The 26,520-nt window shown below is 40.2% G+C and overlaps 1 protein-coding gene across 4 annotated transcripts in view; it reads left to right on the plus strand.

The window, feature by feature from the left end:
* The window catches only part of LOC104236527 (rho GTPase-activating protein REN1-like), a 76,333-nt gene extending 50,543 nt beyond the window's left edge, over positions 1-25,790 (plus strand). For 2 of the 4 annotated variants that reach the window (XM_070162730.1, XM_070162729.1), the window contains 11 exons: positions 13,951-14,142; positions 14,852-15,136; positions 15,383-15,432; positions 15,978-16,038; positions 16,160-16,243; positions 16,763-16,846; positions 21,559-21,672; positions 21,756-21,916; positions 22,290-22,359; positions 23,713-23,922; positions 24,425-25,789. In XM_070162730.1, coding sequence (XP_070018831.1) covers positions 13,951-14,142; positions 14,852-15,136; positions 15,383-15,432; positions 15,978-16,038; positions 16,160-16,243; positions 16,763-16,846; positions 21,559-21,672; positions 21,756-21,916; positions 22,290-22,359; positions 23,713-23,922; positions 24,425-24,622 — 1,509 coding nt within the window. In that variant the 3' untranslated portion in view covers positions 24,623-25,789. Of the gene's footprint in view, positions 1-13,950; positions 14,143-14,851; positions 15,137-15,382; positions 15,433-15,977; positions 16,039-16,159; positions 16,244-16,762; positions 16,847-21,558; positions 21,673-21,755; positions 21,917-22,289; positions 22,360-23,712; positions 23,923-24,424 lie in introns of all 4 variants that reach the window. The other 2 variants (XM_070162731.1, XM_070162732.1) reach the window with 2 other exon arrangements.
* Positions 25,791-26,520: the final 730 nt, after the last annotated feature.

The following is a 26,520-nucleotide window of genomic DNA, read 5'->3' on the forward strand; positions in this document are numbered from 1 at the left end:
TCGCCGGAATTTTTTTTCGGGCGGCACGTGGGAGCCCGTGAAGGATTTTCTGACTGAGAATTTTTTATGGGTTGGTTGCCGGAGGCCGATCTACTTTGTGGTGGTGTTGGTTTTTGCACAACACTGACCAAAAGTGTATTTTTAGTTGCGGTAGACCTGTGTTTGCCGGAAAAGACTTCCGGTTGACTGATTTCTCTTTTTGGAGTTGCTGGAATTTATGCACAATGATAAATCTCTCACGATTGCTCTGATACCATGTGAGAATGCACGGGAGAAAAATATTATATATTGATTAAAGTGTTGTACAACCCTATTTATATACAGTATTTACATAATAATAGGTATCTACTTCCCGATGTGGGACACTAAACATGACTAACTACTTAACATTTCCCAAGTTGACATGACCCATGATCTAATGTAGACAAACTAGGCACCATCTTCTGAAGCTTGGATAAACTCGGATGTCCTAAATGTTTGTGAATTAGGTCCGGAGGATCTGTAACTGGACATGCTGTGGAGGGATTGAGTGAGTTTAGGTAGTAAAGGCTTTGTGATACACGCCCTGTGCCAATTGTCTGCCTCGTATTAAGTCCTGCATAATTAAAGGAATCATCAATAAAATATATACCACAATGAAGGGCACGAGTCAAATGACTAACAAATGCAAGACTAAAAGGACAGTCAGGGATATAAAGAATGGAATCTAGAGTGGCAAAAGATGGGGGATTAGCTTGTCCAGCTCCTTTTGCCTTAGTTTGGAACCCATTGGCTAAAGTAACCTTAGGAAGAGACTGTGAATACAAAATATTCGACAAAAGTGATTTATTACCAGAGATATGATCAGAAGCTCCCGAGTCCATGACCTACGGTTTAAGAGTACTAGAATGAGAAATACAAGCAAAAGAATTACCCGCAACAGGAACATCAATCTAAGCATCCGAGGCTACTTGTGGAGACGTTTGCTTACTTGCTTGATACTGAAGGAACTTATTATACTCCACTTCAGATAAAGAAAATTCCTGGTTACCTATAGTCTCGGTCTGAGCAACATGAACGTTTCTGGGTGGTCGACCATGTAAAGAATAACATACTTCACGAATGTGTCCAAGTTTATTACAATAAGAACACTTGGGTCGAGATCTCCCAAAACGACCTCCTCCTCGTCGATTCTCCATAGCCTGAGATGTCTGATTTTCCCATTGTCTGAGATGTGAGAATAGATGAGTCAATAGTTAGTAGTGAGACCACTATGTGACTGGGTGGCGCTACAAGACGAAGTAATCGAGAGAGTAGTTCATCAACTATAGGGACTGAAGGACTAGCCAAAATTTGGTCTCTCATCGAGTCAAGATCACTAGGCAGTCCAGCAAGTGTAAGAACTAGAAACATTTTCTCTCGTTGCTCTTGTTGTTTTTCAACACTAGCAGTGACTGGCATCAACTTCTCAACTTCCTTCATAACTGCCTGCACCTGTCCCAAGTAAGTTGACATATCCAATTCCTGTTTCTTTAAGTTTGTGATCCAAGATATCACATCGTAAAAGCGAGAAATGTCATTAGTGTATAAAGCACGATCCTTCTCCCAAACTGAATAACATGTCTGGAATTGATGAAACAAGGGCATTATCTTGGAATCAATCGATCGCCACAACAAACTATATAATTGAGCATCAACTTTCTCCCAAAGTCCTTTGGCCTTTTCATCTCCATCATTAGTCTTCTTGGCTAGGTGATCTTGAACACCTTGACCCTTGCACCACAACTCACCAGAAGAAGCTCAGGCTAAGGAGTTTGAACTTCCCATTATGTGTTCTGAAGTAATCATCAAACTTGAATTTCCAGAATCCATGCTTTTAAAACCAAAAACATCAAGTCCCAAAGAAATTGTTGGACCAAACAGCATAGACAATCAAGAACAATAAAAAATCACAGGAACAGTGAAGGAAAAACATTGTCTCTCACCAGAAACTGAACAGTCGCCGAAAATTTCATCGGAGAATAAAAAGGTCATCAAAATTTGGTGTAACTTGGATGAATAGACTCGGAATAGCCTCGTGAGTAAGCTTTCCAAAAGAAGTTTTGTCACCAAATGCCAGATGGCAGCTCATGCGGCACGTGAGGAGATCTTGCCGGACTTTTTCTTCTTCTGGCTAGCGCGTGCGGGGTTATTTTCCGGCGAGGTTTGCTGGGGTCCGGTCGTCGAAGAGTGTAGGACACTGTGGTTGTGTTGGTTTTACTACAACACTGAGGGAAACATAGGTAACCCAATAACAACCCTAGAAGTCGCCGAAAATTGACGCGCGACGACTGTCTGGCGGAGTTTTCTTTCCCAAATGTTTCTCACCAATGCTCTGATGCCATGTGAGAAGTATAGCACGAAAGCGTTTTATTAATTATGCCTAAAGTATTGTATAATGCCTTATTTATATACAGTGATTACATAATAATAGGTATCTACTTCCCGATGTGGGACACTATACATTACCAACTATTTAACATCCATTACTAGTCTTCTTGGCTAGGTGATTTTGAACACCTTAACCTTTGCACCACAACTCAACAGAAGAAGCCCAGGCTAAGTAGTTTGAACTTCCCATTGAGGGTTCCGAAGTAATCATCAAACTTGAATTTTCAGAACCCGTATTTTTAGAACCAAATACATCAAATCCCAAAGGCATCGTTGGATTGGAGAGAGGCCTAGAAACAAATAATAAAAATAATCAACTGTATCTCGCTGAAATAGGGAAGGAAAAAGTGTTTTTGCCAGAAAATCACTATTTCTGCAGCAAATCACTATACCTGCCAGAACAAATTTAAAGTAATTGGAATAAAAAGAAAATATGATGGGTAGGCTCGAAATTGATAGGCGAACACATTGTCCAAAAGAACTTTCGTCAAAACCTGGCCGGAACAGGGTCCACATGCCGACGCGTGTGACAGACGCTTCGCCGGCATTAGAACTTCTTGCCGAGCGTGACGGTGCGTGGGAAGGTTTCTGCCGAACTTGTTTCTTGGGGTTTGGTGGCCGGAGCTTTCCGAGTATGTTAGTAGTGTTGGTTTTAGCACAACACTCAACAACAGAGAGGTGATGCAATCTAATCTTGAAAAAGTCGCTTAAATTTGATGCACAACGACTTTTCGACCTTTCCAGAGTTTCTCACCGATGCTCTGATACCATGTGAGAAGTATAACACGGAAATCTTTTATTAATTATGTCTAAAGTGTAGTACATTGCCCTATATATATACAGTGATTGCATAATAATAGGTATCTACTTCCTGATGTGGGACACTATACATTACTAGTTATTTAACATCTGTATTTTCATACTAACCGACATCGCTTTTGTATTGAGAACTTCTGTTTATTTGGAACCTCAGTTTGATGATATATCACTTTTTAATCTGCCATTGGATATTTGTATATTGAATGTTATGGGCATTTTCATTGACTCCTGCGTTATGGATACATGGGGCCTTTTGTCAACCTCCATGACTTGATCATTATACCTTGCAAAAAAGTAGAAGATAAAAGAATTGCTTTAGAAGTGAACTACAATCTTTTCAGATTGTGAAGCTTAATTCGCTAATCCACATGTTGAAAATATTAAACTTCTCCACAAATCCCTCCTTTACCACTTTAGCTGATTTCCAGTAGCCGTTGGATGCAATTCCTGCAACCCTATGTTATATAGTTCTAGTCAACCGTAGGTTAACCATATGAAAAGTCCTGCCTTTGCTACTTTACCCATCTTCGTGTGGTTTGCGGAGCATGAAAATAAGTTTACTATCCTTAATAGTGTGAGAATGCACAGGAGAAAATATTATTGATATTATTCTCTTATGTTAAACACAATACAATGAGCCCTATATATATATATATATATATACATAACATGTCCTACTCCTAATACATATGGGATTAGGGTTATTTACTCCTATTTACATAACTATTCTAACACCCCCCCTCAAGCTGGTGCATATAAATCATATGTACCGAGCTTGTTACATATGTAGTTAATATGAGGTCCAGTGAGGGACTTAGTGAAAATATCTACAAGCTGATCATTCGACTTCACAAACTTTGTAGCAATATCTCCCGAGAGTATCTTTTCTCTGACAAAGTGACAGTCAATCTCAATGTGTTTAGTTCTCTCATGGAACACTGGATTTGACGCAATATGAAGAGCAGCTTGATTATCACACACAAGTCCCATCTGACTAATCTCACCAAATTTCAACTCCTTGAGCAACTGTTTGATCCAAATTAGCTGACATGTCGCCATAGCCATCGCTCGATATTCTGCTTCTGCACTAGACCGAGCAACCACATTCTGTTTCTTGCACTTCCAGAACACCAAATTTCCTCTTACTAAGATGCAATATCCAGACATAGAACGCCTATCAGAAGGTGATCCTGCCCAATTAGCATCTGAGTATCCAACGATCTGTTTATGGCCTCGATCCTCAAACAATAAACCTTTGCCTAGAGCTGATTTTATATACCGAAGAATGCGAACAACTGCATCCTAATGACTATCACACGGAGAATCCATAAAATGACTCACAACACTCACATAAAAGGAAACGTCGGGTCTTGTCACTGTAAGGTAATTTAATTTACCAACCAACTGTCTATATCTTGCAGGATTGCTAAGAGGCTCCCCCTGTCCTGGCAGAAGTTTAGAATTCGGATCCATCAGAGTGTCAACAGGTCTACAACCTGTCATTCCTATCTCCTCAAGAATATTTAAGGCATACTTTCGTTGTGAGATTACAATACCTGAGCTAGACTGAGCGACCTCAATACCTAGAAAATACTTTAGTTTGCCCAGATCCTTAGTCTGAAAGTGTTGAAAGAGATGTTGCTTCAATTTAGTAATATCATCCTGGTCATTGCCGGTAATAACAATGTCGTCAACATAGACCACCAGATAAATGCAGAGACTCGAAGCAGAATGCCGATAGAATACAAAGTGATCAGCTTCACTCTGAATCATGTCAAATTCCTGGATAACTGTGCTGAACTTACCAAACCAGGCTCGAGGAGACTGCTTTAGACCATAAAGTGACTGGCGCAAGCGACATACAAGGCCACGAGACTCCCCTTGAGCAACAAACCCAGGTGGTTGCTCCATATAAACTTCATCCACAAGGTCACAGTGTAAAAAAGCAATCTTAATGTCCAGCTGATAGAGGGGCCAATGGCGAACAACAACCATGGATAGAAAAAGGCGGACTGATGCTATCTTAGCCACAGGAGAGAAGGTATCACTGTAATCGAGCCCAAATATCTGAGTATATCCCTTGGCAACAAGACGAGCCTTAAGATGATCAACCTTACCATCCGGACCAACCTTGACTGCATACAACCAATGACAACCAACAATAGATTTACCTGAAGGAAGAGGGACGAGCTCCCAAGTACCACTCGTATGTAAAGCACACATCTCGTCAATTATAGCCTGTCGCCATCCTGGATTAGACAATGCTTCACCTGTAGACTTAGGGATGGAAACAGAGGACAAAGAAGATAGAAAAGCATAATAGGGTGATGACAAACGATGATAACTCAAACCGACATAATGGGGATTAGGATTAAGGGTGGTCTGTATACCTTTCCGAAGTGCAATCGATGTACTAGGAAGAGACAAGTCCGTAGGAGGAGCAAGGTCAGGTGTAGGACGTGAATCAGCTGGGCCTGATGCTGGGTGCGGACGACGATGATATGTCAAGAGTGGTGTTCCTGTGGCAGAGAGTCTAGGAGGAGCCACACTAGACTCCCCAACGGTTGGAATGGGTAAGACTTCTATAGCGGAAGGTGAAGGAGGAGCTATAGTAGACTCGGGTAAGACTTTTGTGGCGGAAGGTGAAGGAGGAGCTATAGTAGACTCCTTAAAGGTCGGTATAGGTAAGACCTCAGATATAGCAAGGTGGTCAGAATGGTCAGAAGAGGAAAAGAGAGGTTTAGATTCAAAAAATGTAACGTCAGAGGACATAAAGTACCTACGAAGATCAGGTGAGTAACAATGATATCCCTTCTGAACACGAGAATAACCAAGGAAGACACACTTGAAAGCACGAGGAACTAACTTATCTTTCCCAAGGGCTAAGTTATGAACGAAACAAGTTCTCCCAAAAACACGAGTGGGAACAAAGTAAGGGTGATTGGGGAAACAATACTGCATACGGTATCTGGTTCTGATGGGAGAGGAAGGCATCCGATTAACTAAATAACAAGATGTGAGAACTGCATCGCCCCAAAAACGCAACGGAACATGAGATTCAATGAGAAGTGTGCGAGCAGTCTCAATGATGTGCCTATTCTTTCTCTCTGCAACCCCATTTTGCTGAGGGGTATAAGGACAAGAGGTCTGATGAATAATTCCTTGAGAAGTCATAAACTGCTGAAATTGAGAGGATAAATATTCTAAGGCATTATCATTGCGACGAATAGAAACACCAAATTGATTTTTAATTTCAGCACAAAAATTCTGGAATATAGAAAACAACTCAGAACGATCTTTCATTAAGAAAATCCAAGTACATCTTGAATGATCATCAATGAAACTAACAAAATAATGAAATCCCAAGGTTGAACTGACTCTACTAGGACCCCATATATCATAATGAACTAAAGAAAAAACATACTCTGCATGACTCTCAATACTACGAGGAAAGGAGGCTCGGGTATGTTTCCCGAGCTGACATAACTCACACTCTAATGTAGATAAACTAGACAAACTAGGCACCCTCTTCTGAAGCTTGGATAAGCTTGGATATCCTAAACGTCTGTGAATTAGGTCCGGAGTATCTGTAACTAGACATGCCTTGGAGGAATTGAGTGAGTTAAGGTAGTAAAGGCCTTCTGATTCAAGTCCTGTTCCAATCGTCTGCCCCGTACTGCGGTCCTGCATAATAAAGGAATCATCAATAAAATTGTTAGCGGAAACGTAAAAGAAAGAACACAAGATTTAACGTGGTTCGGATCAAAATAATCCTACGTCCACCAGAGAACAATTGCCCTTTTAATATTAACAAAGGAAGGGGATATTTCCCAATTACACTTAAGAGAATTTCTCTCTTTAACTCTCTACTCACTACAGTGTATTGTATTATTTTGGGATGATTTCTACAAGTGAAGGAGTGCATCTATTTATAGAGGTAAAGACCTCCTCTTGATGTCATTGGTGACATCAAACTACCTCCTCTTGATGTCATGGGTGACATCAAAGGAGGAAGCTTCCTCCTAGCATCCACACCAACTATTTCCACCAACTCTTCCAATTGGCATGCCATTGTTGACTAAACATAAACCAACATTTTCAGCATGCCATTGTTAACTAAACATAAACCAACATTTTCAATCTCCACCTTGGTTTGCGTTTCGAGCGTGTGAACAACTCTGGCCAAAACTTCTAAGCTTACTGGGCAACCCCGTTGTAAGAAACAAGAAGAATCAAACCATTGTTGAACATACCACCTCCACCTAGCAACTGTTCTCTTCGGAGTTGCATCAGTTGATGCACACCCCCGCCAAGTCCTTGCAGTGTGCAAACTTAGCGAGCGGGACTATCTTGGTCAACATGTCTGCAGCATTATCGTCTGTGATAACCTTCACGACCTTGATAGTTCCCTCATCAATAACATCTCGAATAAAATGAAATCTGACATCAATGTGTTTAGTGCGCTCATGAAATCTCTGATTTTTCATTAGATGAATAGCACTCTGACTATCACATCTAAGAGTTGATTCCAGCTGAACCAAACTCAATTCCGCTACTAAACTTTTCAACCAGATAGCTTCCTTTACCGCCTCCGCTGCTGCCATGTATTCTGCTTCTGTCGTAGACAAAGCGACAATCGACTGCAAAGTCGACTTCCAACTGACGGCACTGCCAACGAGGGTAAAGATGTATCCAGTTGTGGACCTTCTTCTGTCAAGATCTCCTGCATAGTCAGAATCCACATAACCGAGAATTGAAATACCTGTACCACTTTTTCGAAAGGTAAGACCAACACCAGAAGCTCCTTTGAAATATCTCAATATCCACTTGACAGCTTCCCAATGCCTCTTTCCTGGGTTGGACATGTATCTACTTACCACACTTACAGATTGAGCAATATCTGGACGTGTGCATACCATAGCATACATAATACTACCAACTGCACTGGCATAAGGAATCTTTGACATATGCTCCACCTCATCCTCGGACTGAGGCATTTGTGACTCTGAAAGTTTAAAATGAGGAGCTAATGGTGTACTTACAGGCTTGCACGTTTGCATATTGAATCTCTCGAGAACCCTTTCAATATACCTCTTCTGAGAAAGATGTACAACATCGTCTTCTCTTGAAATCTCCATACCAAGGATTTTCTTTGCAGCTCCTAAATCCTTCATGTCAAATTCCTTACTCAATAGTTTCTTCAAAGCATTTATCTAACTATCAAATGCACTCCTTGAGAATTCATGTGTAGTCATGAATGCATCAAACCTCTTGTACCACTGTCTAGGGGATTGCTTCAAACCATACAAAGACTTCTTTAGTTGGCATACGTGATCTTCTTTTCCCTCAGCTAGGAAACCTTCAGGTTGATCCATATAGATTGTCTCTTCTAGATCACCGTGTAAGAAAGCAGTTTTGACATCAAGCTGTTGAAGCTCCAAGTCAAATTGTGCAACCAATGCTAGTAGCACGCGAATTGAGCTATGCTTCACGACCGGAGAGAAAATCTCATTGTAGTCAATTCCCTCCTTTTGGCTGAAACCTTTTGCAACCAATCTCGCCTTGAACCTAACATCTTCCACTTCAGAAATTCCCTCTTTCTTTCGGTAGACCCACTTGCATCCAACTGTCCTCTTCCCCTTTTGTCTTTTCACTAAGACCCATGTCTGATTCTTGTGAAGAGACTCCATCTCTTCAGTCATGGCTAACCGCCATTGTGCGGCATCCTTGCAAGAAGTTGCTTCAATATACGAGGAGGGCTCCAGATCTTTAATCTCTTCTTGTGCAGCTACGAACGCATATGCAATCAAGTTTGCTTGATTTATAAGGCGTTCCGGTTCTCGTGTCTGCCTCTTCTCCCTCCCCTTCGCAATTGTGTATGGTTCATTGACAGCAAGTTCTTCAACGCCTACATCTTCTGACTCATCTTTAACCTGAGTCTCTTGATCCTTTTCCTTGGCAAGCTCCACCGGAAGCTCCACCTGCTCGTTGTTCTTGTTTCCTGAAAACTCCACGGAAACTTTACGGGGATCAAGTATAGAGGATTCATCGAAGGTGACATCTCTACTAACTATAAATTTGAGTAAAGACAAACACCAAAGTTTGTACCCTTTTACTCCATCCACATACCCTACGAATATGGCCTTCTTAGCCCTTGGTTCAAGCTTTCCTTCATTAACGTGATAATAAGCTGGACACCCAAATACTCGTAAGTATGAATAGTTAGAGGGTTCACCTGACCATACCTCATTCGGAGTCTTAAAGTCAATTGCCGATGCTGGAGATCGATTGACAATATGAGCAGCAGTGTGAACTGCTTCAGCCCAAAATACTTTGGACATTTTGGCTTGTAAGAGCATACAACGAGCCTTTTCAAGAAGAGTTCTGTTCATTCTCTCGGCAACTCCATTCTGCTGTGGGGTATGCCTGACAGTCCTATGTCTTGAGATCCCATGAACCTTGCAGAATTCATTAAACTCTTCATTGCAAAACTCCAAGCCATTGTCTGTGCGAAGATACTTGATTTTCCGCTCCATTTGATTTTCAATCAAAATCTTCCACTCTTTAAATGCTTCAAAAGCATCACTTTTTGCCTTCAAAAAATACACCCAAACCTTTCGTGAGAAATCATCAATAAAAATGAGAAGATACCTCTTTCCGCCCTTCGATGGAAGTTTAGAAGGACCCCATAAATCTGAATGGATGTAGTCTAGCACTCCTCTTGTCTTGTGTTTGCCAGTGCTGAAGCTGACCTTCTTCTGCTTCCCTAGAACGCAGTGCTCACAGAAGTCAAGCGTGCTGATCTTCTCACCTTCCAAAAGTTTACGATTGCTCAACATCTCCAGTCCACGTGCGCTCATATGACCCAGTCTCATGTGCCATAGTCTTGCCTTGTCATCATTAGATAACTGCACTGTAGATGCATTTGCAGAGCCAACAATGGTGCTTCCGGCCAATGTGTAAAGGCCATTCTCCAGCTTGCCTTTCAGCATGACTAAAGAACCTTTAGTCACCTTCATAGTTCCTGCTTCGCTCATGTACCTGTAGCCTTGTTCATCCAGAGTACCCAAGGAGATCAAATTCTTCTTCAGATCAGGAACATGACGGACTTGTGTAATAGTCCTCACGATTCCATCATGGCAGCGAACCCGAACTGAGCCAATGCCAACTATTGCACAAGTTGCATTATTGCCCATTACTACGGTTCCTCCACTTTTCTCGTAGCTGCTAAACCAGTCTTTTCGGAACGTCATATGCAGAGTACAAGCAGAGTCTAACACCCATTTGTTTTCATAACTACTATTATTATTACACGATGTTGTTAGTACATAATCATTATCAAAATTATGTACCTGTTCAACTGTAGATGCACTCGCCTTTTCCTTGGACTTTGACATTGGGCAATCTCGTTCAAAGTGCCCCTTCTTGCCACAACCCCAACACTCTGTATTCTTCTTGTTCACACGAGACTTTGATCTGTGCTTTGATTTGGTCTTTCCCTGTTGGCTAGTCCGGCCTCTTACAAAGAGGCCACTTGCCTGGTCATCTCTATCTCCTTCAATGTGCCTCCGCACATCACTAGAGTTAAGTGCCTGCCGCACTTGCTCAAGCTTGATAGGCTCCTTGCTATACATCATTGAATTCTCAATATCACGATATCCTGAAGTCAATGAAAATAGCAAAGCACATGCAAGCGTCTCCTCCTCCCTTTTAATTCCTGCAATCTGTAAGTCCATGACAAGTTTATTAAACGCATCTAAATGATCTTGTAACGAAGTACCTGGCCCCATCTTAAATGTGTGAAGACGCCGTTGTAACAACATTCTTGTTGTCACTGATCGGTCTTGGTATAGCCCTTCTAGCTTTTCCCACAACTGTTTGGCCGTCTCTTCGGTACCCGTACTCACTTCACAAAGCACGTTAGGTGCAAGGGATAGTTGGATTGCACTCAATGCATCCCCTTCAATCTTCTCCTTGTCGGGAGCTGATATATCCGTAGGATACTTTCTGTCAATAGCATGGATTGAACCTTCCCTCCGCAGTAACGCCATCATCTGGATCTTCCAGATATTGAAGTTGTTGCGTCCATTGAATCTATCAATTTCAAACTTCATGGAACTCATATTTGCTTGTTCTTCCTCCTTGGATCGTTAAAGGATCCTGTCGCTCTGATACCAATTGTTAGCGGAAACGTAAAAGAAAGAACACAAGATTTAACGTGGTTCGGATCAAAATAATCCTACGTCCACCAGAGAACAATTGCCCTTTTAATATTAACAAAGGAAGGGGAGATTTCCCAATTACACTTAAGAGAATTTCTCTCTTAACTCTCTACTCACTACAATGTATTGTATTATTTTGGGATGATTTCTACAAGTGAAGGAGTGCATCTATTTATAGAGGTAAAGACCTCCTCTTGATGTCATTGGTGACATCAAACTACCTCCTCTTGATGTCATGGGTGACATCAAAGGAGGAAGCTTCCTCCTAGCATCCACACCAACTATTTCCACCAACTCTTCCAATTGGCATGCCATTGTTGACTAAACATAAACCAACATTTTCAGCATGCCATTGTTAACTAAACATAAACCAACATTTTCAAAAATATATACCACAATGGAGGGCACGAGTCAAATGACTAACAGATGCAAGATTAAAAGAACAGCCAGGGACATAGAGAACAGAATCTAGAGTGACAGAGGGTAGGGGATTCGCTTGTCCAACTCCTTTTGCTTTGGTTTGAGATCCATTGGCTAAAGTAACAGTGGGAAGAGACTGTGAATACGCAATATTTGACAAAAGTGATTTATTACCAGATATATAATCAGAAGCGGCTGAGTCCACAACCCATTGTCCAAGAGTACTAGACTGGGAAACACAAGCAAAAGAATTACCAGCAACAGAAGTATCACTCTGAGCAACAGAGGCTATTTGTGGAGATGTCTGCTTACTTGCTCGATACTGAAGGAACTCATTATACTCCCCTTCAGATAAAGAAAAACCCTGGTTACTTGTAGTCTCGGTCTGAGCAACATAAGCATTTTTGGGTGGGCGACCATGTAAAAAATAGCACACGTCATGAGTGTGTCCAAGTTTATGACAATAAGAGCACTTGGTTCTAGATCTTCCAAAACGACTTCCTCCTCGTCTATTCTCCAGAGTATGAGATGCCCGATTGTCCACTGACTGGGATACGAGGATAGATGAGTCAAGTGTCTGTGATGAGCTCACTGGGTGACTTGGTGCTGCAGCAAGGCCAAGTAATCAAGAGAATAATTCATCAACTGTGGGGACAGTCGGACTAGCCAAAATCTGGTCACGTACTGAATCAAGGTCATTAGGGAGTCCAGCGAGTGTAAGAAATAGAAACATCTTCTGTCGTTGCTCTTGTTGCTTTTCTATATTAGCAGAAACTGGCATCAATGTCTCAAATTCTTTCATGACTGCCTGTACTTGTCCAAGTAAGTAGACATATCCAATTCCTGTTTCTTCAAGCTTGTCATTCGCGATATTACATCATAGAAACGAGATATGTCATTAGTGTATAAATTACGAGGCTTTTCCCAAACTAAATAACATGTCTCGAATGGACGGAACAAGGGCTGGAATCAATAGATTGCCACAGGATACTACATAACTGAGCATCGACCTTCTCCCACAGTGTTTTGGCCTTTTCATCACCTTCGCTAGCCTTTTTTGTTAAATGATCTTGAACTCCTTAACCTTTACACCACAACTCGACAGACGAAGCCCAAGCTAAGTAGTTTGAACCACCCATTAAAGGTTCTGAGGTAATCATAACACCAGAACTGCCAAAACCCGGGTTTTTAGACCCGAAAGAATTGACTCCCAAAGACATCGTGAAAACTCGCTGAAACAGATGAAGGAAACACTGTTTTTGCCGGGAAATTACTGTAGCTGCGGGAAAAAATCAGTGTAGATGCGGGAAAAAACTCAAAGTGGTCGGAATCAAACGAAAACAGGATGGGTAGGGTCGGAATTAGTAGCCGACCCAACTGTTCTGAAGATCCGTTGTCAAAAAATGGCCGGAAAGGGCTCCACGCGCCGGCGCGTGAAGCAGATCTCGCCGGAAAAAAATCCGTCGGGCGGCGCGTGGCGGCGCATGAGAGGTTGTCTGCCGGAGGTGTTTGATGGGGTTTGGTCGCCGGGGGTTGGGGGATGTTGTGGTGGTGTTGGTTTTTGCATAACACCGATGGAAATTGATTTTTTCCGAAAAACAGCCCTAAAAGGTCACCGGAATTGATGCACGACGACTCTTTTGGGTGGGTTTTCTTTCCCGGATGTTTTCTCACTGCTGCTTTGATACCATGTGAGAATGCACGGGAGAAAATATTATTGATATTATTCTCTTATGTTAAACATAATACAATGAGCCCTCTCTCTCTCTATATATATATATACATAACATGTCTTACTCCTAATACATATAGGATTAGGTTATTTACTCCTATTTACATAACTATTCTAACAAATAGAAACACAGCAATATAAATCATTAACTAACAGAAATATAGCATAAGCAATACTTCCATGCCTAATGTGGTTATTCCTTAGGATCAGTTTCCAAAAAAATTGCAGAAAGAGTATTATAGGTAAATGCTTGAATAACCTGGATTAGGAAATTTCTGCAGAAAATGAAGTTTTCTATGTTGATTTCCAGTCCCCTTCTGTTCACGTAGCAGTTGAAACTCTTTGCAGGAAGGCTCTGTATCGCCTGAACTATACTCCGACTCGGACGGTAGTGGAAGCGAGAGTGAAGAACTTACTGATGATGATGAAAGCTATGAGGATGATTCACAGGAGGGATCTGATGCTGATACTGATGATGATTTTGATCGTGAGTCCAGCCCAACAACCAGTGAGGTTGGTGAATGTGAAGATAGTAACAAGGTTCTTTCCTATTCCCTTCATTATCCTATTGTCAGCCTTATTATTGTTATCTCGTGCGTTTCCGCTGATCCTGTGTGATGCTAAGGACTTTTTAAATCAACCCCATCCCTTCACGCCCTTCAGGGGCTGCATGCTGCTTGTATATCTGTCCTTGAAAACTTGTGGTTTGCTTGTCAATTTGTAATTTCCTCTTTCCCATTTTATGTGCACGCTTTCCTGTTTAGTCTGTCCCAAAAAGAATGACACATTTCTCTTTTGGAAACTATTTAGTCGTAGCATCCCCATTTTATCCTTAAGGACATGACTTGTTGGGAACCGTTTAGTATAAAAGTTGGGAACTCTCACCACCACTCATTTAAAAATCTTCTTTAATTTCTTAAACTCCATGCCCAATAAAACACCTTCATGTAAGATGGGTCGGAGGGAGTAGTATTTAGTGGATATGAAGATCAACAAAAATTGATCCCACCATGACCCAGATGTTTAACCAATTTGTATTGCATGATTTCGATGTGCAAAATGATATTGATTACCTGAATATAGTCGAAAACTATTTTGAGGAAATGGAAAATCTCTAAAAAAGCTTGCTGATAATGTTAGTTATCCCTCTGCTTTCATGCAGTCCTCTTGAACTATTTTTAGTACATATTTGCTCCTCCGCACGTCAACTTCTGTCACTTCTCCCTAAGGATATAGATTAATGTCGCAGAGCTCTCAAGTTTCTAAATCTGGTTCCAAGTCTCCCGAAGCAGACAGCGAAGCCAGTAGGTGCTTGCCTAGAAGTCCACCTCATACTTCTATTCAGCATGATCCAGTGGAAGGAAGCAAGAGTGTTCCAGTTCAAAGTAATGAAAATTCAAGGACACAAGGAAATGAATGTGGTGAACAATTGGGAGCTGAACTGGCAAAAACATCTACTTCCCAAAAGTCAATAGATATACAAAGTAGAGTTGCCCAAAGCATTCAGCGCCCTGCTCTGTGGGGGCGCTCTCCTGTAAGTATAATTGAATGCTTTTGGCTGACAATTACCTTTTCAAAATAAACTGTGTAGTCTATTTTTCTGGTATGCCACCATGTTATCACTTTTCCATATGGACTTTCACATATATTTATTCCTTAAGCTTAGCATTGTGAGATTAAACTAAATGTGGTATTCGGCGTTATTACATCTGTTTTGACTATAGTACTTGGGTGTAAATTTTTGATACTTCTATTATTGTTTTTTCTTTTCTGAGTCTAGGCCAAGAAGAACCTCTCGATGGAATCTATCAATGTCCCTCTTGATGACGTGTAAGTGATAAAATTATCAGAAGTTGATTTTACGTTGAAGATAGGGGTAAACCAAGGTATAATATAAAAGAAAATTAGTACTCACTCCATCCATTTTGAGTGATGGTGTTTGACTAGGAATGAAGTTTAAGAAAAAACCTTGCAAAATTTGTGGTCTAAAATAAGCCATAGACATTTGTATGTCTATATATCATCTCATTAAAAATAAATTGAGAAGATTAAAGTTAAATTTTTAAAATATAGAAGTCAAAGGTGTCATTCTTTTTGGGACAGAGAGTGTCACATAAATTGAGACAGAGGCAGTAAGTAAAAGTAAGTTCTTGAACAACGAGGAACCAACTTATAAGAGAAATTTTGGACTAAGTAGAGAAAGAAAAATAAGAACACCCAATATGATCAAACGCTATAGTGTAAACAGCATTCATGCAACAAGTGTAATCAGCAATGAACAGAAAAATCCCCTACCCTGCCTTAAATTTCTTACATTTATATACATATGATTAAATTTCTCATTTTTGGTATCTTTGCATTTGGACTTGCTTTAGGACTGAAGTCCAAAGGCTTGAGGTCACTAAAACTGACTTGCAATCCAAAATTGCAGAGCAGGTACCTCTTATGAGATTCTCATTCTTACGGAATGCATTACTTTTCCTTTTGTTATTTTTCTATAATTTGTTTATTTAAGTATTGAAAATTGGTCTTGGTGTGACACATCTCTTCTTTGTAGGCCAAGGGGAATGCCCTTCTGCAAGAAAGTATGGAGAATCGAAAGAATGCATTGCGCGAGCGTCGTCTGGCACTTGAGAAGGATGTATGCACCTGACACTTTCCTTTTGCTTTATTGTTCTTCTTATGACATTGAGTGCAGGTGAATGTTTTACTTTCCATCTTTTCTTAACAAGTGTTCTCCGTTCTCCATGCTCTGCACGTGTATGGCTTTATGAGCTTGCTACATAATTAAACTATATTTTCCATGAGGTCTGACTGAGATTTCAGATCTTTACCCATGCACTCTTGTTATTGTGTCATTACCTAGGATTTATTTGCATATCTACTTTCTTCAACAAAAAACTTTGAAGATCAATTTTGAATTTAGATCATTTATGAAGAAATAATGGGTAATTCAACTAATAGTATCCAGTTAGACAATTTGCTATTTGTTTGCTTTAACTTCTAAAATCTCTATGGGCACATACTAGTAAATATTTTCAATACCTTGTCATAATTAAGTTAATTTTAATTTTTAAAATCTCTATGGGCACATATTAGTAAATGTTTTCAATACCTTGGCATAATTAAGTTAATTGATACCAACTTTATCATGACCCAGAATGCCACCAACGGTCGTGATGGCACCTATCCTCTATGGCTAGGTAAGCCAACATCCATTATAGAGCAAACCAACATAATCAAGGTAAATATACTCTCTCCGTTTCAATTTAGATAAGGTAGTTTGACTCGGCACGGAGTTTAAGAAAAAAAAAAAAGAAGACTTTTGAAACTTTTGGTCTTAAAAGCTTAAGGGGTAAAAGCTTTGTGGGGCCATGACATTTGTATGGTTATAAAAGCTTTTCATTAATGGTAAAATGAAAAGTTTAAAGTTGAATTATTTCCAAATTTAGAAATGTGTCATTTATTTTGAAACGGACTAAAAAGGAAAGTACCTCATCTAATTTGAAACGGAGGGGTAACTGAAATAGCATAACTAGCGGATTAAGACTTCAACAATAGATAGCATATGGACACTACAACATCAAATCCCCATAACCTGGTAGTATGAAGTCATAGGCTCTAAAACAGAATACAATGAAATCTCTCAAAAATACAATATTGTCCGAATGCATAAATAAAAATACGAAAGATCAGGGAATGGGACTCCAAGGGTCTGCGAGCAATCATGCAGCACTACCTCGAGTCTCCTCTGACGACTACAAGGCTCACTCCTGAAGTCCGCTATTGCCAATGCCTGAATCTGCTCAAAAATGTGCAGAAATGTAGTATGAGTATGGGACAACATATACTTAGTAAGTATCAAAACTAACCTCGGTAAAGTAGTGACGAAGTTCAAGTCATGTGACATTTACTTAATCAAATAAACATGTATAGTTCATAATTATTTACAGCAAGACTATGAAAAGAGATACAATATCATCATATATCAAATCAAAAAATATCAACTCAACATGGATAATTCTATCTCAACTAACAAGTCAAAAACAAATAATAGCGACATCAAGTAGAATGTTAGAATTCAACATATAAAGCTTATAAAATGCAAGATAAGGCATAGGTGATTCACTTAAATGATCAAAGTTTCTGTTAGAATAGCTATGTGAATATATATGTAATTAGTCCTAGTCCCATAAGTAATAGGAGTAGGTTATATATTATGTGTACTTATAAATATGGTTCATTGTATTACAATTAACATCAATAATATAATTTTTCGTGTATTATTCCTCACATGGTATCAGAGCGGCAGTGAGAAAACATCCGGGAAAGAAAACCCAGCTGAAAGTGTCGCCACGCTTAAATTCCGGCGATCCTTTTAGGGTTGTTTTTCGTCAAACCAATTTCCATCGGTGTTGTGCAAAAACCAACACCATCACAAGGTCCCCCAACCTCCGCCGACCAAACCCCAACAAATAGCTTCGGCAACTGACATCTCACGTGCTGCCACACGCCAATCAGCGGTTTGCTTTTCCAGCGAGATCTACTCTACGCGTCGGCGCATAGAGCACTTTCCGGCCACTTTTTGACGAAATTTCTTCAGAATAGATGGATCGCCTTCAAATTCCGAGCCTACCCATAATTTTATTTTTAAATTCCGAGCACTTTAAAAAAAATTCCGGCAGCTACAGTACTTTTCCGGAAGTGCATTGTTTCTCCGGCAACTACAGTTGATTCTTTATTTTATTTGGTGCTAATTTGCTGAACCTCTTTTCTATCTAACAATGTCTTTTGGCAGTTGATGCTTTTGGGGTCTAAAAACACGGGTTCCGGAAGTTCCGGTATTATGATTACCTCAGAACCTTTAATGGGAAGTTCAAACTATTTAGCTTGGGCTTCGTCTGTCGAATTGTGGTGTAAAGGTCAAGGTGTTCAAGATCATTTAACAAAAAGGGCTAGTGAAGGAGATGAAAAGGTCAATGCTCAGTTATGTAGTACCCCATGGCGATCTATTGATTCCAAGTTGATGCCCTTCTTCCGTCCATTCCAGACATGTTATTTAGTTTTGGAAAAGGCTCGTACTTTATACACTAATGACATATCTCGTTTCTATGATGTGATATCGCGAATGACAAGCTTGAAGAAACACGAATTGAATATGTTTACTTACTTGTGACAAGTACAGGCAGTCATGGAAGAATTTGAGAAGTTGATGCCAGTTTCTACTAGTATTGAAAAGCAACAAGAGCAACGATAGAAGATGTTTCTAGTTCTTACACTCGCAGGACTTCCTAATGACCTTGATTTAGTACTTGACCAGATTTTGGCTAGTCCGACTGTCCCTACAGTTGATGAATTATTCTCTCGATTACTTCGCCTTGCTGCAGCACCAAGTCACCTAGTGATCTCATCACAACCACTTGACTCCTTTGTTCTCGCATCCCAGATAGTGAAAAATCGGACATCTCAAACTATGGAGAATAGACAAGGAGGAGGTCGTTTTGGAAGATCTAGACCCAAGTGTTCTTATTGTCATAAACTTGGACACACTCGTGAAGTGCTCTATTCTTTATATGGAGCAACCACCTGGGTTTGTTGCTCAGGGGGAGTCTCGTGGCCTTGTATGTCGCTTGCGCCGGTCACTTTATGGTCTAAAGCAGTCTCCTCGAGCCTAATTTGGTAAGTTCAGTACAATTATCCAGGAGTTTGGCATGACTCGTAGAGAAGCTGATCACTTGGTATTACTAAGTTGAAGCAACATCTCTTTCAGCACTTTCAGACTACGGATCTGAGCAGATTAAAGTATTTTCTAGGTATTGAGGTCGATCAGTCTAGCTTAGGTGTTGAGATCTCTTAACGAAAGTATGCCTTATACATTCTTGAGGAGACAGGAATGACAAGTTGTAGACATGTTGACACTCCTACGGATCCGAATTCCAAACTTCTGCAGGGCAGGGGGGAGACGCTTAGCGATCCTACAAGATATAGGCGGCTCGTTAGTAAATTAAATTACCTCACAGTGACTAGACTTGACATTTCCTTTCCTGTGAGTGTTGTAAGTCAGTTTATGGATTCTTCCTGTGATAGTCATTGGGATGTAGTTGTCCGCATTCTTCTGTATATAAAATCAACTCCAGGAAAAGGACTATTGTTTGAGGATCAAGGCCATGAGCAAATCGTTGGATACCCAGATGCTAATTGGGCAGGATCACCGTCTGATAAACGTTCTTTTTATGGAGATTGTGTTTTAGTAGGAGGTAAATTGGTGTCTTGAAAGAGAAAGAAACAAAATGTCGTGCAGGTGACAGTACAGGTAATAGCGCCCTCGCTGCCGTGTTAAAAAGAATGGAGGAGATGGAGAACGAGAACAAAGAACTCAAGGAACAAATGAAAGAGCATCAAGAACGGGTAGACAAATGACTTACCCTGAGAGTAAGGCCGACGATGCTCTTGGAAAGAGTACTGCCACTCAACTCCCCGAGAGTCTGGTGCTTAGCATCGGAGCAGAAGGGGCCGAATGCCTGAATCACATCCTCGGTATTTTTAAGCAAGTCGTGATTCACCGGGATTGTGATGTTCCTCGAACCCCCTTCTGCTCTCACCTTGATATGAGTCGTCCCGCTATCGATCATCTCATGCTCTTCGGGATCAAAGTCAGAATCGAACTCATCACCAATGGGCTCAGCCTGCTCATCACATTGTTCGGCTAGCAATTTTCCCTTTCCCTTATCGGCCGGGGAAACTGCATGGGCTAGTTCGGTGGGCGGAGCCTCTTCGCGCCTAGGAAGCGCAGGATCTTCATAAAAGGCATTCATGGTGGCCTCATCCCCTTCGGACCGCAAAGAAGCTGCAATGTCGGCTTCCTCCAACCAAGGCACCTCTGGGGCCGCCCCAACATCTCCCTCGGCCGAGGTCGTCACAACATCTTGCACCTCGACCTCGGAGGAGACTTCAGATAAGTTAACCACCACTGGTACACCAGCTCCCCCATCTACGGCCCTCCTCTTCCGGGGCCTCAAGTCCGTGCCGCGCGGGGAAACCTCATCGTCGTCAACCCGGGAAAGAGCCGAAGGGAGAACAGACATAGTAGTCGAAACGGCGGCAGGAGTAGAGGAGGCAACGCCCCTCCTCCTAAAAGAAGGTGTCAGCGCCAGGTTCCTTTTGACAACCTCCTTGGCGAGGCCTAGAAAGAAACACAAAGATAAACACAATAAGACCGACGGATACGAATACAACACCATCCAAAAACAACGCATCGATGTTACCTTTCTGGGGGGAGCCGGTTTGTACTTTTGCCAGAAGCTAGGCCAATCTCGGATTCCCACAGTACAAGGAAGGACCTGCCTGACCAAATTGAGATGCGTCACCAATTGGAGGCTCCGAGCAGTAGCTACAAGATGAGAAGAGTCAATCCACAAAGTCAAATATGTATGATCACATGAAAGAACGTAGACAAGTAAAAGTACTTACTAGCGTGGTTTTAAGACTCCGGGAAGTCCGTGACATCAGCCACAATGGACTCAGTCTTGACAAAAAAGAAGTTGAGCCAAAACTGTCGACTACCCTTGTTGTCTGTATTGAGAGAGAAACACTGCTTGGATTATTCCCTCATGCTATTTGAGTTTACATAGTAACGTCTATGTGTTCTACGGAAGCAAAGAGAATCAAAAGTGCATAATTATAGGCAAGGAATCAATCTGAATGAGCCTAACTGATGTGTATATATATAATCCTCACAATGCTTACAAGATCCTAACAACATATCATTCCTAATGTGGAGGTATTGATTCAGAATGATGGTCTCGTTAAAGTTCCATGAAGATTCTTCCATTAAATAGCTAAACTGAGACTATTAATTTTTATGTATTTATTTTTCATTTAGTGATTACTGTCTTAGAATAGTAAATATAGTGTTAGCCTTTCCCTTAAACATACTGACATTGTTGGTATGGGCAGGTGGCACAGCTTCAGGAGCAACTGCAGAAGGAAATGGAGTTAAAGAAACTTCTGGAAGCTGGAGTCAACATGCCTCTGGTCATGTCACCCGCCTCTTCCGATATTGATGGAATGGTCAGTTTATACTAAACTAGTCACTTCTGGTGAATGGCTGGCTTATGCTGGAAGTGATCATTTTGTTTGTGGTATGGTTGAAGGAAGAGATTGTGGAGATTGGTCAAGCAGAGGAAGATATCAATTCCAAACAGAGGGATAATGATCTTAGACTGCAGCGTAATGAACAAGGTGAACAAAATTCCACACTTTGTCATGATGAGAGAAACCAACCTCAGCAAAGACTAAATTATCAAGGAAAAAAGTAAGGCTCACATCATTTCCTCCTTGTTTCAGATTTGCTTCATGACCTTACTGTTTCTGGTCAAACTTTGTTTATCTCTACTTATTGTGGCTATCTAACTTCCTACTTCTGCAAGCTTGCTAATTAATCTTTCATTATAAAAGAAAAGGAAAGAAAATGCAAGGACAGAATGATGCATGCGTTAAAGTTAAATTTGTCTCCATTATGAACATTTTTTTTTCTGGATGCTTGTGCACAAAGCCTTTTAGCATGTAGGTTTTAGTTTCAAGGGCATTTTGATGCTTCAAAATCATGAGACCACTTAGCATTTTCATTTCAACATATCCTGCTTTATTTTGGTTTCTTATTTTTCATCAACGTGACATTGGTGCAGCAGCGATAAACAGAAGGATGTGGAAACTAATGCTACTTCACAAAATCTTGAGAAGTCAACCAGAGATGAGGTACATGTTTTTCATTGTCTTTTGACCAAAGCAGATTACTTTGGCTTAGCAATAATGTAAGGTAGAAAACTGCAAAATCATGCTAATCAGCTGAATTGGTCGAGTATGGCAAATTTGGATGGTTGATATTTTATTGAATCTCTGTACTACATCATCAAGCTCTCCATTAATCATTACTATGTCTTGTCAGAAAAATGGGTACAAACTGTTTAACCATGCAATTGAAAACGATAATCATCTTACTCTTCTGATATTTCTTTATCAGAGGGATAGTCATACTACTGCAGCATCTTGACTCTTTATGTGTAAATGGTTTAGAATGTACCACCCCATATGCTGTATGTGTGACCTGTCAATTCTTCTCATAATTGATGTTTGAAGTACGGAATGTAGTCCCAGAACCAAGGTCTGAACCTCATTCAGAGGATCTTTGTCATTTCCTTTGACAAAGATTTCCACAGCGAATTCATTTCCATGAAATGGTCGATAAAACGGAAAGGAAGATGCTCCTTGCCTATTTTTCTTATCATCTCCTCATATCAAAGGAAAATCATTTTTGCACAATACAAACTTTGTGCTCAATGTGTGACATGTCTTAACATTCAAATCTTTTCCAAAAGGAAGTGGATAAAATATCAGTTATATCTATCCGAAAATTGAATATTTACTGAATTGAAAAGGAAAACGACATAGTTTCTATATGAACATGGGCAAAAACTTCGTGAACTTTCTATACTGTTGAGGTGTACTAGAGAGCTATGTTGTTTGGACTCTCTGAAAACGTCGTCGGGTGCGTGTTGGAACCTCCAAAAGTAGTACATTGTTGGAGAATCTGACACGGGTGCAGCAGCATTTTGGAGAGTCTGCACAACATAGCTAGAGAGTTTTTCATTTGCAGATATGTATTTGTACTTCTTGCATATTCTTGAAACAATGCCGTTTACAGTTCCAGACATGTGTGTGTCTATTTGAACACATGCCTGAATTCCTGTGAGCATTTCAATGTGTTGCTATTTTTAACACCTCTCCTGTCTTCAAAAAAACTTGGTCCACTTTTAGTCAAAAGATGCCAATAGAATGGAAAAAACTTAATCTCAAGCACACTTAGTTTCACTATCTATTTTGGACTGTAGGTAGTATAAATATTGGTAATGTTTTAGCTTGACTTTTTTTAATATACCTTATGTGAATTTGGAATCATTACTTGAGTTTATTGTGATTTTTTTCATGTTTAAGTTAGTATGCCTTTGTTCCGCTTGATATAGATGCCTAAAAAAATTTCCTTTAATATTTCATGGATTATCAATGTATTAAGGTTTATGACCAATGTAGTTGTAAATAAAACATCTTCAGCATCAGACTTGTTCAAACAAGGCAGATTGTGACAAGGACAAGAAGCATGAATCTCAGTTATCAGGAAATAAACACCTACCTCAGAGTACGCAATCAGATTCATCAAGCAGTCCCAAATCTTCTGTGGCTTTGGTCACTTCCTCGTCTCTGGAAGCGGGAATGGGCAAGGGGCCTTCGACCAGTGCCAGAAAATCTGGTTCCACAAATGAGGTAAGTTTTACTATTCATTTGAGGAAGTTAGGATTTTGTCTTTATTTGGTGGATATGAGCTGAAAGCCTGATAAATCTTTGGTTGAGGAACTTGGTGTAATTTCATAGGATAGAATAACTTCTGCTTAGCAAACTGGACAAAAGCCTGCCTTTTCTTCTCATATCCCTGGATCAAATATTATATTTTTCAGACTGCCTTGGTTAGACACTTTAAATCATTGAACATTAACTTTTGGTTGGGGAGGAAGATGAACAGGAAGATTCATCTATTTTTTGTGCATATGGCAAGATCTTGTTTCTCTTAACATTGGTATTTTACATAAGAAAGCATGCCTACAAATAAACGTTGTATTGTATTTATATATATTGTGTACCTTTTCTAATAAGATCTAGTTATCCTTCATATCTTTTGCTTGCGGAGAATTTGCTCCTTTACATTTCTGAATGACCCAATGCTACAATATCTGTATTATCAAAGCTAACAAACAGGCTCTACTTGAAGGAACATCGAACTCCAGCTACAAATGAGCTCCTAAATCTTGACAAAGGAAATTTTGATCAGCCTGTCCACAACTTTGAAAGAAGTGAAGGGTCTGAATCTCACCACTCTCTGGACAAATCTCCAAGTCAAACATCTGACAAGAGTGGATCAGATAGCCATCAAGTTCTTCGTGAACCAGATCAAGGAACAAAATCTTAAGTCCTTCCAAATTCTGAAAGAGGAAAACCAGAGAGTTTTCCCAAGTGGGGTTGAACTCTGCTTCCTTCAAGGACATATTTGAGACGATCACATGATTATCAGATAGATGCTTGTGGACCAGATAAGAAGACGATGAGCATGCTTTTTGCATACGATCTTGATTGGTCCGTTGAGAACTGATTGTGATGCCAATGTTGCCACAGTCGAAGTTCTGAGAATTTGCCTCAGTCGAAGTTCTGAGAATTTGCTGGGCCAAATATGTACAGGTCATCCATCAGCTGAGGTGTAATGCATTTGTTGCAGTGCCACTAAACCAAATTTTGCTTGATCTGACACAAAGCTGATACTTTTGTTATAGTTGTATGTCCGGTAGAGAACGAAACAACTATGCCTACTGGATTAAGGTGTAAAATTTTCTTGCAACACTTCTTTCGAGTGTCAATTAGAGGAATGGTGTCCCTGAAGTACCTAAGATAAGATAGTTTTGTTTCCATTCAACTGTAAAGAAAGTTGGATGCTTCCACACTAGAGAATTTTTGGAAGACATGATTAGTTAGGTTCCTGGTTATTGCCTCAAATTTATTGTTTCAAGCCGTTTAAGTTTGCCAATCCTGTTCACCTTTCTAGGTTGTTTTGGGACATCCAAGGTCGACACAGGGACTTATTTTGCACCTTTTGTGTTAGAAAGAAAAAGAATACCTTCTTATATAGATAATTCAGTACGTTTGATAGGAGATAAGAAGAGTCCATAAACACATTATGCATGTTCTTAAGCATCTTGACGATTTAATGAAATGATTATCTGACATAAAAATCCAATTTAATTTACTGCATCCGATCACTGCTCAGAAAGTGAAGGGGACATTGGAAAAACTCCATAGCTCAGAAATATCAATTGGTGGTTACTTGGGTTCTTCGCTCCTCTTTCTCTGTTGCTAGGATAGGATAGTTCTATAAACTGCTCTTGCATACTGCCTCCACGCCTCCACCCCACAAACCTAGCAGTAAAGCTCGATATGAACCATGGCTACATTAGTTGTGTTCCCAATACCCGCGCCAATGCCACCTGCTAGTTGTGGGGTCCATCCCATTGGTTGGCAATAGCCTTATGCCTATTGTGCCTATACTATGGTAGAGATCTTTGGTCAAAGATCTTACTTGGAGCCAAAGTTTAGATAAGTGGACGAGGTTAAAAATGCTTTTGTAGCACACTTGGAGCGAACGACTCTTTTTTCTTATAAAAGGAGGACCTCTTTCACTTCTTTAGTCACACCAACAAAGAGAGAAAGAAAGACTGAGGCATCACAGACATGATAAAAGAAAATAGTGTGTGAAGAAAATAAAAAGTGTGAGCGATATAGTAGTGAGGTGAAAATATCAAAAGAGGGTTATTTTTTTTTTTTGAGTATTGTAGTGGTTTTTATAGTATTTTACTCGGGCTTACAAAGTATAAAATTCCTTATTATAGTGATATCAGTTGCTCCTCTCAAGGTCGTGGTTTTTTTTCCTTATTCGGAAGGGTTTTTCACGTAAAAATCTTGGTGTTGTTATCGCTCTTTTATTATTGTTGATAACTGTATCTCGGTGCTACGTTATTATACCGCTTTATTACCATGAATATTACTTCTGTGTGGGGTTTAATCCCAACACTAGTAACCCTGCAGCTATCTTGCGTCCCATCTTCTTTTGTTTGAAAACATCCAAGTCTGGTAGTGGAGTATAATGTTTCGCGTACGACTGTGGAGGATAGGAACACCTTCTGTTTGGTTATTCCAACAGAGTTAAACGGGTCCAGTCCTAACAGATAGTTGCGGCTCTGATTGAGATTTCTTAATGTTGTATTGTTGATAGTTGGACTATTGAAAGCGAGAGCAAGACGAAGAGCGTAAACTTGTGGA

The sequence above is a fragment of the Nicotiana sylvestris genome, chromosome 11 (genome assembly GCF_000393655.2).
Source record: "Nicotiana sylvestris chromosome 11, ASM39365v2, whole genome shotgun sequence".
NCBI lineage: Eukaryota > Viridiplantae > Streptophyta > Magnoliopsida > Solanales > Solanaceae > Nicotiana > Nicotiana sylvestris.